Source organism: Rhopilema esculentum, chromosome 17 (assembly GCF_057945365.1).
Source record: "Rhopilema esculentum isolate cy_ngs chromosome 17, ASM5794536v1, whole genome shotgun sequence".
Lineage (NCBI taxonomy): Eukaryota > Metazoa > Cnidaria > Scyphozoa > Rhizostomeae > Rhizostomatidae > Rhopilema > Rhopilema esculentum.
In genome coordinates this window covers 191517-211932 of record NC_142831.1, presented here as the reverse complement: position 1 = coordinate 211932, position 20416 = coordinate 191517, and the positions used below count along the sequence as shown (strand labels likewise).

Below are 20416 nucleotides of genomic sequence, written 5' to 3'. Positions count from 1 at the left end.
ACCGATGTTCCATTGTCTGTTATCAGCCCGGGGGTACTCTCATTATGGCCTAAAGGGGGTCCAGTTAGGGTCTAAAAGGGCCAAAGCAACGTGTTAAAAGATTGCCTTAAAGAGGTGGTCTTTTTTAACAATAACCCTCAAATGTTAGCATAAGAACCGAAATTATACCCTAGGTAGCATCTATTTCTTTGTGCTCGCCTGGTCCTACTTTGATAAATTTCTTCGCCATTGACTGTTGTTGATTCGGGAAAGGCAATATATTTGTTTATTTTCTGAAATAAAAGATAAGAATATGTTTAGTGGTAGTGTTATTATCGAAACTGGGCCATTTGGTAGCCATTTTGGAAAGGCCCTCAAATCGACTGGACCCCCCTGTCAGGCTCCCTAGGGTTATCAGTATGTAAAGCATCTTGTAAAAAAGAACAACCAGTCTAGGATGGAACACATGTCCTTCTAAAGCCTGGTTTTCATATAGCTTTTATGCATCGGCGACACCATATAGCTTTTATTCATCGATTTATTCTGTTCAGCCTGGTTGGTTTCCATATAACTCTTCATATAACCATATAACGTGTCGCCGACGCATAAAAGTTATATGGAAACTAGGCTTAACGGTTCATAAGTGAAGACACCAACAAAATACAATTCACATTTTCCCCATGAAATATTTCCATTGTATTTCAATCACATTTTTATGCTTATCACACATTTTGTGTTAATTTCCACCATCATAGTATAAAGTGGGATCTACCAAGTGCATAAAATGCACTCGCTCTTGTATCAATTATCTCTAATAGCATGCCATAGCGTCACTTCCCAATTTCTCTATTTGAGGACTTAGTTTCTTTATAACGGCGCCCGCGTCACCAACTTTGATTCCATTTTCAAAAAGCAGGTTTTTCAGCTTCTAAAACGAAATGCATTTTATCAGAGTTTTTGAAACAACAAACAGTAGGTGTCGCTTTAACAAGCTGATTGGCAATATGTATTGGATTGTTTGTTTAACAGATTTATATAAACCCTTACCTAAGTCCTGGTCAAAAGTATAAAACATCGGCATCAAACATTATCCAAAATTGTTGGATAAAACATAATTGGTTTGGCCACCAGGTTTTACGATGTTTATGATGTTTCACGAAATTTGATTTCCACCAAACATCTCGAAAGACAACTCTTTTGTTCATATGTTTTACCAAATATGGCGTTCGTTCGGCCACCACTCAAAACAATTGCTTTACTCGCGCAAGCGCAGTAGGTTGAATTTCGGTAATTAAAACGCTGTAATTATAGGAAACGTTTTGAGATCTGCTTGATTCGTTTGGCCAGGCCATAAAAAATAGTCCAACAATGTTGTCACAACAATGTTGTGCAATGTTTCAAGGATGTTTCATTTGTTTGGCCAGGTCATAAAACATTGTCCAACTATGTTGTCACAACAATGTTGTGCAATGTTTCAAGGATGTTTCATTTGTTTGGCTAGGCCATAAGCCATTGTCCAACTATGTTGTCACAACAATGTTTGGCCAGGCCTCAAGAGTAGTTATTATGAGATTAATTTCAAGTTTTAAAAATAGTAATTTTCTAGATTCAACAAGAATAAAATTTGTACTTATTTGAACCTACGCTGTAACAGGGAGAGATTTTACTAATACAAATATAAACAAATATTTACTTTTCCAAGGTGATTCAGTGATGCTGCATGCTCTTCCTGCTTAGAAGACGGAACATTTGAGCGTTTCAGCGCCTTTCTGTTAAGGTTTTCTAGGTGACCAATAAAGTCCTCCTGACCGTAAAAGGACTCCATTTTCTGTCTTAAAAACGGCAGGCTTTGCAAGTTCTGTTGTTCAACGTTTTCTCTAAACGTGTGGAGGTAGTTGCCCATTCCTACATTTGAAGACATTGAAATAGTCTTATGGAAGGGGTTCACCAAAAGGTAAAATTACAAAAAAACAGCTATGTGAATTTAATATAAGAAGCATTTACCTCTCTAGTAAAAACCTCTTAAGTCTTCCATAGTTGACTAGAAAAGGTGATGTGTAGTAGAAACATAGTCAGAAGCAATGAACACAAACAATAATAATTTAATGCAAAGACACCTTTTTTTCAGAATATGGGAGAGGAGTCGAGAGAGTATTCTGAGAGAAAATGTGAACGATTAAGACCAGTCACGAAAAAGGCGAGCTTGCTCGAATTCTTCACTTAAAGCTATTACGCTTTCCTCTTAAGGAAAAGTTTGTTTTTTATTTTCATTTCATGGATATGCTTGAATTCTCTTCCTTCCCCTTGAAAATTCAAAGGAGTTTTTTATTCCTTAATTGGATGGATTTAAGTGTGGACTTTGCTTACGCCTTTTTGTCAAGGCAAATGTCTTCTATTGCTAACAAAGATGTTGTTGACTACAAGCAAACTAGGATAGCTGTTAAAAAATAGTTCAGTTTTTTTACTAAAAACGGGAAGGTATGGCACAAATTTTTCATTTTCTCGCATGATATTTTTTTTTGTCTACCTTTTAGAAATTCGAAACACAGCAGGAGCATTTAAATTTTTATTTCCACATGCTTTGAGGTGTGGAAATAAGACTGTGCCAGAAAAAGCGTTGCATACTCAATTTTTCCGCTTTATCGTGCCATTTTGAAATTCTTCTTCTGCTGGGTTGGAAATGAAAGTAAACATTTGAGGCTAGCTATATACCTTGCTTTGTGTATTCGTACCAATACATCATATCGCTTCTTTCCATTGAAGAAAGCTTGGTTCCATTCACTTGAAAATATAAAGTCTGGTTACTGCAGGACAAAGTTAGATTTTAAGTATTTTGCTAAATCTAAAGCGACAAAACATGTAAAGGTAATTCAAGCGACAATGAAACCAAAAGTTTCTGTGAAATGCGTTTTTTAATCATAGTTAAATTTTCAAAAACTCCTGATCAGGGGTGAGACCGACTGGACTGGGATTGAGCTGTCTATCCTACTTCATTCAATTATTTTTAGAATTTCATACATCTCGACAAGAAAATGGCAGAGCTGGGAGGGGAGAGAGGATGAGTTGTGTAATTTTCGACTTTCTAACGATTTATCATTGCTTTACTTCGAGCTTCGATGTATTACTTACAACTAGAAAGTAGGGGTTTCTTCGTAACGAGCGTGATATGGCTAGAAAGGTATATCTTGAAAGTTTCGTACATAAATCTAAATGTGATATTTATTGAAAACTCCCTTAATTAGTATTATTTTTATAATAAAACCAAGCATTTATTAGCTGTTTCTGCACTGTTTTTAATATCTTAAAAGGGGCATGGTCTTGATTCTACAAAATAAAAAATGCAGTTTTGCCGTAATATGTACTTACTAAGCTTCATCAAGTGATCATGAGAGTCAGCCAGATCCTTCATAGCAGCTATTTTGTTCTTTTCAAACAGCTGTTTTCCGTGTTTATAGCTTTCCGAAGCTTTGCCGATACTATCAGCAATTTTCTTGTACTCAGTCACAACACGTCTTGACTGCAAACATCCTGTTTGTCCTGCGAATTACAATATAATCTCAAAATGGTACTGCTCTAGAGAAATGCTGAGCTCTGTGAAAGTGCTGCCTTCTCGCAGCAGATTGATAAAAGTAATTTTGTCACAATATCTTATGTAAAAGGTCTAACTAACAGGGACCGGCAGCATTGACCTTTAATTTACTCCCATAGTGTTTTTCTTCAGCAACCATCAAATTCAGTAACAACATTAATTATCTGCAGAGATGCTCAAAAAGACCTATAATTCGACCACGAGTGATCTATCACAACTTTTTGCGTACTTTTATATCTCAGAATGAGCTTGAACAGAATCAAAGCAACATATCGTGAAAACCTAAAGTTGGTTCCTAATTAAGGCAACCTAAGGACAAAAATGCCTATGATATTGTGAAAAAATACCTTTCAGGGCTGCAACGTCATAACTTTTGTTTTGAGCAGTGTTGTACTTCATATTGGCAAATTGTGCTCTTTTTGCAGTTGCCCATGGTGAATAATGCTGAAATGCCATAACAGTTCTGTCTCCTTTCACCGTAAATTTTGGTATCCTCCGCTTTGCAATTTTTGTCATTTGCTGTTCAGCAAGGTCTTTTTCTTGTTTTACCATATCTGAGCGCTTTGAAGACGGTGCGGTGCCCTGCTTTATCGTCTCCATTACCTTCCTTACGTTTCTAATCTTACTAAAGAAGAGTTCAGCTTCCTCTGCTGCCTTGTAAAATTTATCAATTGATGGAAAAGTTTCTCTTAAGATTTGAGCGGCAATGTTAGCAAAGAATTCTCCATTGAAGCAAAATTCTGAAACAGATTCCTGGTCCAAGGGACTCTCTATGTTAATCGTATAGGAATAAGTGAAAGTCAGGCATGGTGGCTTCATGTCTTCCACTTTGGAGACATGGGAAAATAGCGAGTTAAGAGCAAACTTTGGAGTTGAGGGATCATCATTTTGTTGGAGTACCATTATGTCATCAAGCACGTCTGAATTTTCTAATACATTGTTCTTTGCAATGGTAGCATGACTGAGAGCCTGTTCTGCATAGGCCAAGAGTGGTTGGCTGTTGGCATGGAGCTGCTTCGTTTCTTTATATCTGTTTGTTAGCGTCTAAAAGGGAAATCATAAGCAAGGAAAGTCATAAGCTAGTGACTCATCCTTTTTAGGTTGGAAAATTTTGAGCAAATATCAGTTTAAGAGTGAATTAAGTGAAATAAGACTATGAAAAGAGAGTAAATTAAAATTATAGCATTCTAAAAAAAAATTTGGAATATCGTTTAGGGAATTAAGATTTTTGACAACTCAGTATACGTATGTGCTTATTTAATACGCAAGTTCTTGATAAAACCTTTCACTTTTTGGAATTGATTTAACTTAGCATTTTGGGATTAGGCTTACCCTACAAGTACAGCATTCTTAAATAAGATAGCAGAATAGAAAGCCCCCCGTTTTAAGGGTATATCTATGATATTAGGTTACTTCGAGAAAGACAAATACTTAACTTATATATTTAAAATTCGATTTTTTCCATTGAAACATGTTCACTGATAAACTACTGCGAGAAGTATGATAATAGGAAAATTAGTAGTAATGTAATTATACATGCTTTTCTTGATAATTAATGAGGAAGATTTAGCAAAGAGGACCAGTTAATAGGTTTTCTGCAAATTTTGTGTGAATTATCTTGGGTTTTCCTGAGATTTGATAGGACTTTGCGACAGTGATGTATATGGGACAAAGAACCAATTTCAGAAAGGTATTTTTTATCATTTACAAATGGTTTCATAAAACTGTTTCTCGAAAATTTGTGCAAAAAGGAATGAGAATCAAGCCCGGATTTTTGTTCCGTGGAGAATTGAGCATCGTCTCTGGGGAGAGGCACTGCTATGCATAAATGATTTTTTTGCATTATTGGGCGCTGCACAGTTTTATTGGTCTCCATTTACGTAGAAGTAGTCGACATAAAAAGTGAAGATAAGATATAGCGTACGTTTTAGAGGTATTTCATTATTGAAAGGCGGTTTAAAGTCGTATGGATGCTTTGGTAGTACTCCACATAATTCACTTTAAACATGTAGAATTGAAAATTAACAATTATGGCCTTTCTTCACTCATACTTGCTTCCGAGCTAAGGTCAACACAAGTGCCAATCAAATAGGAAGGCAACGATAAATGTAAAATTTTGAAAGCTTACTCGAATTCTACGCATTTCTGATGATGCAGCACTGGCTGATGCGAATTTTTCAGCTTCACATTTTAACAAACACATAACATTGACGACCTTTTGTCCACTTTCAACCCAACTGAAACATCCGAAATCATTTTCATCACATTCGTGCTTTTCTATCGAGGGCACTGATGCTGCAGTTGAAAAGAACAATAGGTGATATTTGAAAAAAGCACCAAAAAACTAAAACATATCACCAGAGTATCCCGTTTACACAAGATTGAATCAATTTGTCTGCTAATTATCTCAAAATCATTAAGGTGTAAGCAGTGAAGACCTCAACATTGTGCCCAGGCATCGCTTGCCAAGAATATTTGCCATTATTTTCAGCCAACAGGTTGAAAATTCACAGACAAAGCGAACAGAGATGGCAAAAGACTCCTCGTTTTCTGGTGAGTTTTTTTATTAACTTACATCAACAAAATTTACTGTACCTAAGCCTGAATTCGTTCGTAATTTGTATTGACTATTCACCGATTCTGAGGCTCATGTTCTTACAAAAATTCCAACTTACATTGAAAAATGGAAAATGCTAAATGCTAAACTAGTGGAAGTTATGACACTTTTTAAAAGATGCGATTCTCATTCAAGACACTGAATTTCTCCTAAAGCTTCCTTGATAATCTGGCTTACACACAGTTATTAAATGTGCTAAAATATCCTTCGATGCCTTTTTAATGTCATTTCTAACATGACTCTATAATTGAACGGAGAAACAAACTTATCACAACAATGTTTATCACAAATGCAATAAAAGATGGGTATTGAAATTAGAAGTGCTATTTACGTTAGATAAATCCTAAAACCTGTTTTCATAATATTTTCATAATCAGATTTTGGAATATATCTAACGTAAACAGCGACGTAATTTCAAAGCTTGATTTGATAAAATTACCCTAAATATTGATATTGTTAGATAACAAGAAAAAGCCTGTTTGCGTTTGCCAGCAAAATGTATATCTCTCCAGCAGAAATATATCCTTTGTTTTAAGGAAAACTCAACAGGTTTATTGTAAAAGATACTCAGGTATGATACGGTATCAGGCAATCTGCATTTTCTTATTCTATTGAAATCACATTTCTTTATTTTATTAATGAACTATGTACACAAAAATGTTCGATAAAACGTTAAATAGATTTGACAACGCTTGATGCTTGGCTGATAAAATATGAAAATTCAAATTGTTGGAATGTTTGCAAAGTTTCTAGAACGTCTTCGTGACTTGAAACCACGATTTGGCAAAAATTGCAAAGAAAGCAAACCAACATTATACTGAGAGCAAATTTTACCTACTGATTTTATTTTCCAACGACACAATTAAATATCCTGCCAATCGTACCTGTCTGGCATTTTGTGGTGCAGTCATGTGAGATAGCTAGCAAGCTCTTGTCAAAGTCAGCATTTATATCAAGAATTTGATGTTGGATCGAGGACATTGTTTCCAAGTGTTGTTTCTGCAAACGTTCGTAGTGATCTTTTGGCTCTGTTGCACTTAGGACTGCTTCTTCTGCAACCTTTCGTTTCTCATCAACAATGTTTGCGAAATTTGCGAGGAGGGTTTCTAATTCAAGCTTTACCTTTGTTCTCGCTTCGGGTTCCAAAAAAACTTCGTACTAAAAAAGCAATGAATTGGTTGAGTCTTTGTCGGAAAAATTCGTCTAGAACCATTCATATGAAAATTATAAGCAAAGGACTTATTATATTGGAAATGTATTATTTATGGTCGTAGCTATTTCTACAGACATCTATGTTCACTAAATCGAGCGGCACTATTTTCAGCATTTTATCTTGGTAACACAGTATCTGCAAAATAGTGTTAAAGGGACATCATCATCATCAACCATAACAAGGCTTTGTCCACAAGAATTTTTACACAATGTCAAAATTTATAAATATCATAACGGAAGGAGTTAGAATAGACAGTAAGAGTCTGCACCTTGATTTGTTGTAGATGGCTGAGGTGTCTTAAATGATGTAAGAAATGGAAAGAGGTGTTTAACTCTAGCAATAAGAGAGAATTGTTGTCTGGTGTTATCTGCACAAGATTAAATAGAGGGATACTCTCGCAAAAAATTTGGAAAAGGACTGCTTGCTGCTCATATTAAATTTAACTTTAGCGTTTCATAATTAAATGCTTGATTTAGTCAGTTAATGATAGTAAATTAAGCCAGGGGCATTTTTAAAGACTCATTTTGTGAAAATCAAAAATTTGCTGTTTCCCTTGATGTTCTTTTTTGCCAGAAATTGTTTTCTTACAGATTTTTCAACGGTCAAATATTCTGGAAAGTTTCTCATCTTTGATGTTTACTTTGATCCTAAGTAAAACGTAGGTCGATTGTGAAGTACAACTGAAAACCTTTGTCGTGGAGAACCAGATTATGATAATTGTCAAAAGCCAGGTTATCCTAATTTGTCGTGGAGAACCAGATTATGATAATTGTCATAAGCCAGGTTATCCTAATTTGTCGTGGAGAACCAGATTATGATAATTGTCATAAGCCAGGTTATCCTAATTTGTCGTGGAGAACCAGATTATGATAATTGTCATAAGCCAGGTTATCCTAATTTGTCGTGGAGAACCAGATTATGATAATTGTCATAAGCCGGGTTATCCTAATTTGTCGTGGAGAACCAGATTATGATAATTGTCATAAGCCAGGTTATCCTAATTTGTCATGGAGAACCAGATTATGATAATTGTCATAAGCCAGGTTATCCTAATTTGTCGTGGAGAACCAGATTATGGTAATTGTCATAAGCCGGGTTATCCTAATTTGTCGTGGAGAACCAGATTATGATAATTGTCATAAGCCAGGTTATCCTAATTTGTCGTGGAGAACCAGATTATGATAATTGTCATAAGCCGGGTTATCCTAATTTGTCGTGGAGAACCAGATTATGATAATTGTCAAAAGCCAGGTTATCCTAATTTGTCGTGGAGAGAACCAGATTATGATAATTGTCAAAAGCCAGGTTATCCTAATTTGTCGTGGAGAACCAGATTATGATAATTGTCATAAGCCGGGTTATCCTAATTTTTCGTGGAGAACCAGATTATGATAATTGTCATAAGCCAGGTTATCCTAATTTGTCGTGGAGAACCAGATTATGATAATTGTCATAAGCCAAGTTATCCTAATTTGTCGTGGAGAACCAGATTATGATAATTGTCATAAGCCAGGTTATCGTAATTTGTCGTGGAGAACCAGATTATGATAATTGTCATAAGCCAGGTTATCCTAATTTGTCGTGGAGAACCAGATTATGATAATTGTCATAAGCCGGGTTATCCTAATTTGTCGTGGAGAACCAGATTATGATAATTGTCATAAGCCAGGTTATCCTAATTTGTCGTGGAGAACCAGATTATGATAATTGTCATAAGCCAGGTTATCGTAATTTGTCGTGGAGAACCAGATTATGATAATTGTCATAAGCCAGGTTATCCTAATTTGTCGTGGAGAACCAGATTATGATAATTGTCATAAGCCGGGTTATCCTAATTTGTCGTGGAGAACCAGATTATGATAATTGTCATAAGCCAGGTTATCCTAATTTGTCGTGGAGAACCAGATTATGATAATTGTCATAAGCCAGGTTATCCTAATTTGTCGTGGAGAACCAGATTATGATAATTGTCATAAGCCAGGTTATCCTAATTTGTCGTGGAGAGAACCAGATTATGATAATTGTCATAAGCCAGGTTATCCTAATTTGTCGTGGAGAACCAGATTATGATAATTGTCATAAGCCGGGTTATCCTAATTTGTCGTGGAGAACCAGATTATGATAATTGTCATAAGCCAGGTTATCCTAATTTGTCGTGGAGAACCAGATTATGATAATTGTCATAAGCCAGGTTATCCTAATTTGTCGTGGAGAACCAGATTATGATAATTGTCATAAGCCGGGTTATCCTAATTTATCGTGGAGAACCAGATTATGATAATTGTCATAAGCCAGGTTATCCTAATTTGTCGTAGAGAAAACCAGATTATGATAATTGTCATAAGCCAGGTTATCCTAATTTGTCGTGGAGAACCAGATTATGATAATTGTCATGAGCCAGGTTATCCTAATTTGTCGTGGAGAACCAGATTATGATAATTGTCATAAGCCGGGTTATCCTAATCAAAATATTCTCCAAGCAAAATAATGCAAACTGGTGAATTTTGAGCTGTACGGCTGTATGAGCAACATTACAGTCCGACTGAAGCTTTCAAAGGCAGCTTTTCCACTAGCCTGGGTTAAAAGTTTTCCGTTTTTAAATTGGGTCAATGGAAACGGCACTTTTCCTTGACCCGTTTTTAATCCGTTTTGATCGTTCCCACTGAGCCGGGTTAAAATGTATCCTGGGTGAAAAGTTGTAAGGGAAATCAGTATTTGCATAAAAATCCTTCAATTTCTATCGTTCTAGGCCAATGGAAGCAACATCGACATCCAGGATTTTGTTTTTTGATTTTTGGCGCCGTATCAATTTCTAAACGTTGCTGTTGTTGCAAGTGGATCAAAAGTTATCCGGGTTCGGAGTTTCCATTAACTCGCAGGTGAAGATACCCGGGTAAAAACTGACCCACTTTGATACCCGTTTTCAAATTTATCCGTTTTTCAAGTGGGTTAGTGGGAACGCGACGCAGAAACGGATAACTTTTAACACGGATATGTTTTAACCCAGGCTAGTGGAAAGGCTGCCAAAGATAATCTAAGCATATGAAATTTGCTGACAGTTGAAAAAGTAAACACAAACATAAAATGACTACTCAAAAAAGCTTGGTAATATATTGTAAATAAGCAAAACCTTTGCGTCTTCACGTATTGAGAAGTTCACTACATTCGTAATATAATAAAGAAATAAGAAAACCTTTTGATTTAAACGTTGACATGCTGAAAACAAAATGCAATTGAAAAAAGAAAATTTCACCCTTAGTGTTGACTCTGAAATTTTCTCCGCCAAATCTAATCTCAATCTAACAAGTGTATTTTGGTTTGTTTGGCCGTAAACTGAACCCGTCATTTCAAAAATAAACGTGTTGTCAGATGTCGTCCCTGAAATTGCGTCTTCGACACCAATAGTTGAACAGTACCTAAAAGCAAAGAGTTGGGTTGATCTTCTTACATTTTTATGCACGGTAAAGGATTAACAGCTGGAAACAGCCATCACCGATGCCACCATCAACATATAAAGTATAACATCAAAGAGGTATTTTATAAAATAGGGTGGTATCTAAAGAGAAAATATTTATGAAGGTATAATATTAAAAAAGGTTTATTTGTATATACTAATGTGTTTTTAGGTCAAAGCCCTCTGCTTTCAAAAATATGCTCTTTCTGGCATTCATCGAAATGTGAAAAGTCACTTGATATTTATAAACAAAAAGCGAAAGCATTGATATAATGGACTCCGACATTTGTTGGAAAAGGAGGGGGGGAAGGTGAACGGAAATTTAACACCCATAACAAAATATTTTGAAAAAAGCTCTATTATTTGGTAAAACAGTGCGGGGAGGGAATGGCCTCGTGACTCCCCTCTGTCGGAGGCCTTGGATGAGGTTTACGATCATTGTGAGTCTAAAACTTAAAAAAAGTTATGCAATTTGTAGCAGAAATGTCCTAAAAACACTTTTACAGCATTTCACATGAGGTATTGAGTTTATTTTTGGGGCTTCACGCAGTTAATTTCCAAGAGCTAAATTTTGCAAGTTAAAACCTATTTTTGTACTTTTGTGAGTATTTTTTCAAGATGAAATAGATTTTAACCTCATATAACAAATTAAAGCAACATGTTGCTCGTGTACGAGCGTGTTTTTGGAAAGCAAACAAAATCGTTGAACTTTTTAACTTTATTATATTAGAATCTGGCAATACAAAACCTGATCAAACATGTTCTACCAATAAAGAACAGAATCACTGTCACAAAAATCATACCCTTTTAATTCAGCTTCACTGGACGTCAAGGTCAGGTCAGGTCCAAATTCAGGAGCGTTTTTAGCTTTGGTGATAAAGGCCTTAACTCCCTTGAAGCTTTTCCTTCCTCCTTCATCAACGATTACTCTACCAAATTTCATAGGCTTTAGATGTAAAGTTGTTTGTACTGCTCCATTCAAGACTTTGATCGTAGCATTGTAGGTCTCTTGTGATTTGAGCGTCAATATACCGAAGAAATAGTACCCTCTTCTTACATTCACATTGTATTCTGGAACATACCAAACTGAAAACAAAATCCATAAGAATAGTTAAAACATTTTGCTTTGAATCTGTCAATGGTTTTGACATTTGATGCTTTCATTATCCTGATTCATAATGAAATGAAACTTGGATACTTTCTTTCTGCCATGATGCTAGTGAAAGTTTTAGTTAAAAACAAATTTGCATTCACACAATGCAAAGCTGTTGTGTTTCTGAAAACGAAAAATTCATTGTCGATTATTGCTTTAGTTTTAATTAATTTGCTAGTTTCTAGATGGATAGGAATACCTTGTCTAAGACTAGAAAAATACATAGAAATTGTTCTAAAAAGTTGCTTGAAGCAAAACATGATAACTCACCGCCATCTATACTGCTATAACCAACAACAACATTATCTGAAAATTTTGCTTCTTGCAACATTGCAGGGGGGCTTGCAGAATGGCCAACCACTGACAATATCTTGCCATGAGATACTTCTGATTTGAAGATTCCCACAAAACGGACCTCGCAAACTCCTGAACTTGATGGCTTTACGTGCTGTCTTCCACCAGTAAACTGAATCTGATTGCTTTCCGAATTGCCGATCATCATTGGCGATCTAAAGACTGAAGAAAGATTTTATTGCCAAGAAAGATTAAGATTTTACCTTAAAGCTAATTTAAATCTTTCCATATTTGTAGTAAAAATCTAAAATAATTCTCCTATTTCAAAGGATCTAAATTAGCCAAAAAATTGATTAGCACAGTTCCTTAATCATCAAACGCTGTAAACGTCTATATTCTTTTTTATGCTCAAAATTCTATTTTTCCTCATGAACGTTTAACGTCTTGAAAAACATGAAGTTGAAGACAAAAAACGGAAATTCATTGCGAGATAAGAGATTATCACTTACAGTAGAACCCCATTATAACGTACTCGGTTATTACGTACTTTCGGATATAACGTACTGGTGTGCTTGGTCCCGGAAAAAGGTGTGCTTGGTTTTAATCAATTTTACTTACCCTCGTTACAACGTACTTCGGATACAACGTGCTTAATACACTGGTCCCTTAATATACGTTATAACCGGGTTATACCTTGTTACGTTAAAGTACGCCATTACTTCTTGTAATTGAATCAGGATGTGTTATCCTAAATTAGCTTGCCCTTAAGCAACAAAGGAGTCAGGGATTGAATGGCGTCACACAAAATACGAAGAAGGAGCATGATAAAATTCAATCATCGTTAAGAAAATTATGAATTTACATAGCTGTGATAAAATTGGCTCATGAGCGATACTTGCCAATCAATTCTAATGGTCCAAGAGGTAATTGCACACTGGCCTTAACAGGCTTCATTGTTATGCTACCAAGTCCTAAAAGTGTGGTGGATTCATCTGTTTCTCTCCCAAATCGCAGCAACAATGTGTTTTCATTGGTAGCTCTAATTTTACCTACAGTGCAAGAATGAACACCAATGAAGTCTTTATCTGTACAGCACTTTTTATTACAAAACAGATAAAGAACAATTCAAAATGTATGGACAAATCAACGAATGTTTTGAGTAGCCATTATTCTGCAAAGGTCTTACCAAAAAACTCCTCACGGGGAGCAGATTCTCCGACATTTATCGTGACGTTTCCCAAAAGCCGGAAGAAATCTCCTCTTTGACCAACAATTATTTCTGCTTCCTTTCCAACAAAGTCAATTGCTTCACCAAGTTTAAGTGACCAGTTAATTTCAGCTTTTAGATCAAGTTTTTTTCTGCCAATTCTACCAATGAACCTTCCTTTCAGTCTGGGTTTTCGCTGTCTCTGGGTCCCATCATACATTGAAAGAAAATTGCAGATTTTCCAGGCTCCACATCTCCTCAACATAAGCTTATCAGCTACCACTCCAATGCCATTATCCGTTGCTAAAACGATTTATGGTGAAATTTTATCGATCTTCAAGGAATTACATATTGGTAAATGAATCATTTATACTGGAAACCATTGAACAAGTGGTTTTACGAATAAAAAAAGGCAAAATTCGAATATTTAAATTTCTTTAAAGTTTCCATCAATGTGAGCGGATTTATACAATATGCGAATTAGTCAATAGCCCTGTATGCAATCTGTACTTCGCTATAAACTTGATTATTTATGTTTAGGTTATTATTCAACGCTCGTATTTAGTTGAATGTTCGCCAAAGCATTGTGTTTAGCTTCCGCACCTTCTTTCAATCTTCCAGTTCTGCTGTACAAAGGACTAACAATAGTTTATTGTCGGAGAGAGAAAAATGCAAAGATAGTCTTGTGAAAGCTGACAAACTATATATAAAAAAAATATTTCATACCCCGATCTGCTTTGTTGAGCTTCTTATTACTGAAATTGGCATGCCCGCTTCTTTTTTTATTGACTTTCATCAATATTGCTAAAAACGGAGAATTATGCGATAACAGTAACCTCAGTTATCTGAAACAGGTAGGAGAATGACCCAAAGCTCTGTCTCAGAAACAGCCTCCACCGCTCTCGTTTTCTGAATAAATTGTCACTGATACAAATAAGTCTTTTTTAGGGATTGGGATTTTTACCAATAGTGCAAAAAAAGTGCAGCAAGGAGCAAATAGCCAGCAGGTATCGTAGAACCATGAGAAGAGGCAGAACAAAAATCTTTTTTCCTGACAAATGCCGGGTCAGGATTTTTATACTCAATGGCTGGGAAGTGGTTTTCGTTTTTTCTCCAGCATTAATATGCGGTTGCCCGGTAAATTCCAACCTAGCAAATGTTTTAGCATTGTGTGCAAAGATCACGCATCATTTCTATATATTTCAGTGGTTAACACCACCATGTATCTGTAGGATTGTTTTCCCACGTGGATATGTTTTAGTTAAGTACAAGTAGAAATGGACATGGACAAGAGTGTTCGAGGCACGATCTTCAAAAATTACGTTGCTACGTATTAAAGGCCTCCATCAAAAAAAGAATAAGTACAAAGACAGTTTATGTGTAAATGCCACCAAATCCTTACAATTTTGGCTCTTTAACATTACCAAAATACATACATTTGTGTTTGACTTCAATTAAAAGAGCCCCTATCTTAGCGCTAAAGGTCTTTACCACTTGCAAAAGTTTTAGGTCTTTTAAATGACCTAAATTCAATATCAGCTTTTTGACCTTTAGAAGTCATTTTATTCAAAAGTTGCAATATTACTTATCTCTAATGTTGATGCAAAATAGCAATGGAATTGAAAAATCCTCCTAAAGAGATCGTTTCTCGTTTATGAATCGGAAATGCCTTGCCTAGGGCGTCGTGGGTAGTGACTCTTAGGAGGAGCGAAGCTTGCAAATTTTCCGGAAACAGGTTCACATTAAAATTATGCAGAATGCAGCACCACTTTGACTGACTTCAATAAGTCGATCAGAGAAAAGCAAGCATCTGTATTCAAACATTTTATAATCATAGTCATCAGCGATCAGTATTTGGGATGGGCAGTAAAACTCGCAATAGGACTGATAATTGATATCATAACATTCTAAAGAAACAAAATGGACGACTTTCAGTGCATGAAAAGCCAGGTGTGTCAGCAAACCTGCCGATTGCTTCATCATAACTGAGTATCAAAAAAGGCAAGCTCAACTATTATTTAGCCTCTCTTGGCCTGTCAGGGTTTATTTTAGGATTTTTAATCACTCCATATATTTAGGTAAAGCTTGATTTTACGGGCGTAGTTTCAACACTTTTACCCCAGATTTGGATTTAGAGCAAACATTTTTATCTTTGGTGTTCATAAAAAAGCTTGAAAAGCTGCACGAAGGCCCCATTTTTGGAGGCTGGGAAGAAACTTTCAAGAAGAGAAGGGTACATTTTTTGAGAAAGTGCTGTTGCAAAAAAGGGACCTCGCCAAAGTCGGATGAATCAGTTTGTTTCAGAAGGAAGAAATCATAATAATGCAATAAGGTCGGAAGTTTTGCTTGCATTGGAAAATTTCAAAATGAAACAGACTGAAGCTGGATGATACTGCAAAGGCCCCTTTCCCAACTTCGTGAAATTCAATTCAGAAAAGGATGGAATTTGTGAAGTCAATGATGCAGTTGCACCCGATATTGATTTTTATGTCTCAGCTGACAAATACGAAGATGTCAACCAGAGCAGCATGGATAAAAGAAATTGGAAAGCAGTCTTGAGAGCTGTGTGCACTTCAATGACGTTGTGGCTCAAAATTGGTTAGGGGGGCATCAACCTATTTTGGCGCCGCCTGAAGTTAAGCCCATGGTACAACTTCATCAGGCCGGGTGAAATGTGATTGAAAATGAGGGGGGGGGGGCACAATGTCATCAGTGTTGATGGCGGGAAGTATAACATTATAGCGACTGCTGGAAACTGCATCTAAAATGATTTCAATACCGATCAAAGTTGAAAAATGATCCAAGGAAGTATTCATAAACTTTCTTGTATCATTTTACCATAAAGTTTAGATGGTTAATGGGTTTAATACAGGGCGTCACCGTATGACGTTCTTGGAACTATAAAAACTAATCTAAAACATTTACAACATAGATTTAGAAACCAGGACAGGGCCTACACCACGAATTTGAAAGTGAAGGTCAAGGCTAGCAAAAGTGGGGGCCAAGGTTTGTTTCCCTTTTACTGCAGCATTAAAACTAATTGCTTCGCAAAAAAGTGGCCCCTCCAGCCCTCCCGGTGGCGTAGGCCTTGAGCAAGATACATGGAAATGTTCATTAACTTTTTTTTAACTAAGAAGAAAATTTGAAGAATTTTAAATGGTTTAGTGAAAGCAGCCACCATGGCTGGCGGCAAAAAAAATCTAGAAAGAATAACTTCTAGAACATATGTTCCATCTGTTTTGTTTTTGAAAAGACCACGACATGTAGACAGAAAAGGCATTGCAAATTTTAGGAACACTTTTAACAATAAAACATGAGCATTAGAATATCAACAGGAGAACAATTCTATTGGAAACCAAAGGCAAAGTATCTTTGTAAAGTTGAAGCATTAGTTTTATAAAGTGACCGTTTAAATTCCCCATAGTATTTATGTTTCATTTCGAGCCTCCCAGAGGTCAAGCAAGTGGTTCACTTACAGACCGTTGATAACTAATGGTGGACTGCCAAGGAATGCTGGAATGCAGGGGCGTTGTGGCTCCTAGAAAAGGGCCGGGAGAAAATGATCAAAAGGGGGCCCGCTTTTCATCGCGAATCACAAAACCGCATGTCGCCTAAAATGGTACGTACCTGGGAACCATGCACCAACGAAAAATTACAAAGACGCCATTTTTATCATCTTTAAAGGCTCGACGCAATTTTTATTTTGGGTTCATCCTCTTTTCTCTAACCATAGTCTCTTTAAGCAGAAACGGCGCCACGAAATTGATTTGGGGGGGGGGGGGTGCTAAGAATCAAGTTCAGTAGCATAGGAGGACCCACCATGGTTGGGTCCGACGTGAAAATTTTTTTTTAAATCAAGCCTTCTAGAATGGCTATCCAAGACTAAAGTTCAACAAATAACTATACCGCTCAGAATAGACCATTCGAGGATTCTCAGAAAACATCGATCATTGATTTTTAGAAAAAATTTGGGAGGAGAGTAGTCATTCTAAAACTCTAGTGACAGTTGTTGGGGAAAGAAAGGGTGACCATTGAATCAGAGTGCACATCGATATGAATAACAAGATGTCGAATTGATTGAGAGAATTTACGTCCTGAACCCAAACGCGACAGAGCACTAAAGTGCACTTCGAGCGAAGCGAGCAGAAAATTTTTGCGGCTGTGCCCTTTAAATTAGCTTGAAATACATTTCAGAATGCTTTTTTGCAGTCGTTTACAACGTTTTACAATTTTTTGCATACTTTCCGTGCGTTCTTTGCTTTAAGAGGTCCTCTAAACCTGTAGGCTCTGTGGCAATTTGTCCCTACTTGTTGTTAGAAATGACGTTTCATCTCTACATGAAGTACTTAACCTATTAGATTTACCTCGAGCTTTGTAAAAGAAATATGGCAGAATTCGTTTCATTGTTGAATATGTTGTGTGTCATTTTCGCATTTTTACAACAATCTTCCGCGTAACTCTAACAGGTTATGGGCCCAGGATAATGGAAGCACTTTCGCTAGAGATTTGTTGTACATTTACTTTATCACGATGGGTAAAAAGGTACAAGTGTTAGGATCGCTCCACTTGATAGTACTAACTATGACAATTGGAAATTCAGAATTGAAATGCTTTTTACAGGCAAGAAAGCTATTCAGATACGCATCAGGGGACATTCAATTATCTTCAAAAGCAAATGATGCACAGGGAAACAAGTTCAAGGAGAAAGATGACAAACAAGAGCCATTTTATCGATTCATGTAAGTGACAATCAGCTAGTTCACGTTAGAAATTGCAAATCTGCAGCTGAAACTTGGGAATCCCCTAATAATCAATTTCAAAGGAAATCTTTGGTAAGGAGAATTGATTTAAGAGACAAAATATCGTATATGCGAATGCAAGAGGGCGATAATGCTCTGGATTTTTGGACAAAATGTGCAGATTAAGAGATCAGTTACTCGAAATGGGGGGCTCAATGCCCGAAAATGATTTTTGTGAAATAGTGTTAGGAAAATTGCCTACATCTTATAACAGCTTGTGTGCAACTTCCCATTGGGAAATGGAATTATCATGGGAAAAAGTAAAGGCCTAAAGCCCCGTTAAAACGCTCTCAACATTTCACTGAACATCGCTCAACATTTGTAGAGTGCAAATGTTGAGAGCGTTTTAACACCCTGTCCAGTGATGTTGAGTGGTGTTGAGCGGTGTTCAGCGATGTTGAGTGGAGTTTGAACAGATTCAAAAATATTCAGCGGGTCGACTCAACATTTCTATTGTTAAAGGTGTTGTTGAGAGATGTTGAGAGCGTTTTAACACCCCATACAACAATGTTCAGTCGGCGTAAGCGCACTAGACTTGGATTTTGCGCGCCAAAGAAAGGCTTCAGCGTGTCAAGATTTCAGATCAGACCAAGAGGTTGAGAGAGGTTGAATTTTATAAATCGTAATGGCACACCATGATAAACGCTTGGAAACAGTTGGCAGTGAAAGCAAATCGGAAGAGATAGCAATTCAAAGCATGTTGCAAGACCAATATCCTGACCTTAGGAAATCATCAGGCAGCTACTGTTAAAGTGGAAGAGTATCCGAAGTTCATCTTCCAAACTTGTCTTGGATCTCTGAGAGTCCGAAGTTCAACGCTCAACGAATGTTGCGTCGCATTGTTAAGAGCGTTTTAACACCCCAATTCAACATCACTAAACATCACTAAACATCACTGTACAAATGTTGAGCGATGTTCAGTGAAATGTTGAGAGCGTTTTAACGGGGCTTAATTTTGACTGTTGCTGATCGTGCACAAATTGCTGGTGAAGGGGAATCCTTTGATAATGTTTAACGACTAGATGAATAAAGAATTGGAAATCAAAATCTGATGGTAAGAAATGTTTCAATTGCCATAAAGTTGGTCATTTGGCTAAAGATTGTTGGAGTAAACCACAAAATCAAAAAGGTCATGCTAAGGGTAAAGGTAATGACAGCAGAAATGTAACACACACCAAGCAGACCTTGGTATCATCAACTATGGCACTTACTGTAGATTCCAACAATCTTGAGACTTTGATTATTGATTCAGGTGCAACTCAGCATATGTCATCACAGGATAAAAACATGAGAAATTATGAAACAATACAGGATGGAAAGAAAATTTATCTGGCTGACAATAAGACAATTGAAGCTAAGGGTCAAGGAGATATTACAATGAAATGCATTATACCTCATGAGGAATCTAAAGATGTTACATTTGGAGGCCACAAAGAAGGAAATGTTCTGGATTGTGAAGAAGTTTTCCTGCTACTGCTACTACAGCAAATTCCACAGGAGGTCAGTCTTTGGAACTTTGGCATCTACGTCTTGGACACTTCGGCTATGATAGTGTGAAAGATGTGGCAAGAAATGGCATTGTCACAGGAATAAAAACTGACTCATACAATTTTGATAGAGACTGTGAAGGATGCTCCTTAGGCAAGCAGTCCAGAGAACAGTTCTCCAAGAAGGGAACAGAACATGCCAGTGATATTCTACATTTGGTACACTCAGATGTCTGTGGTCCTATGCAAATTGCATCAGATGGTGGTGCCAGATATTTGCTAACCTTTATTGATGACCATTCAAGAATGACAGTTACACATTTCATGAAGAACAAATGTGAAGTTCTGGAAAAATTTAAAGAATATAAAAGCATGACATTTGTGTATTTGAATTGAATTTCAATTTGACTGTTCAGTTTGCTTGTGTAAACGCTTTCTTATTTTTCATATTATGTCATTCAAAGTTCTCTTCGTGATTCTTCTGCATTGGTCCTCAGGGCGGCCAAAAGAATGGCAAGTGCATTGTAGCACTCATGGTTGCACCTCCTGAGAATCATCAATATTGTTTTGTCAAGAATTACAATCGGAGCAGCCAGATTTGATGATGTATGACCATCTTCTTTC

General features: G+C 36.6%; 1 protein-coding gene across 1 annotated transcript in view; it reads right to left on the bottom strand.

Moving 5' to 3' along the window:
• Positions 1-651: 651 nt before the first annotated feature.
• LOC148958119 (uncharacterized) overlaps positions 652-20416 on the bottom strand; it is a 33979-nt gene continuing 14214 nt past the window's right edge. Inside the window, exons 10-22 of the mRNA XM_089113500.1 lie at positions 14233-14310; positions 13486-13809; positions 13199-13348; positions 12276-12521; positions 11656-11938; positions 10652-10814; positions 7070-7343; positions 5697-5863; positions 3916-4612; positions 3346-3516; positions 2692-2760; positions 1673-1884; positions 652-907 (exon numbers count right to left, since the gene is read on the bottom strand). Coding sequence (XP_088969626.1) covers positions 791-907; positions 1673-1884; positions 2692-2760; positions 3346-3516; positions 3916-4612; positions 5697-5863; positions 7070-7343; positions 10652-10814; positions 11656-11938; positions 12276-12521; positions 13199-13348; positions 13486-13809; positions 14233-14310 — 2951 coding nt within the window. The 3' untranslated portion in view covers positions 652-790. The remainder of the gene's footprint in view (positions 908-1672; positions 1885-2691; positions 2761-3345; positions 3517-3915; positions 4613-5696; positions 5864-7069; positions 7344-10651; positions 10815-11655; positions 11939-12275; positions 12522-13198; positions 13349-13485; positions 13810-14232; positions 14311-20416) is intronic.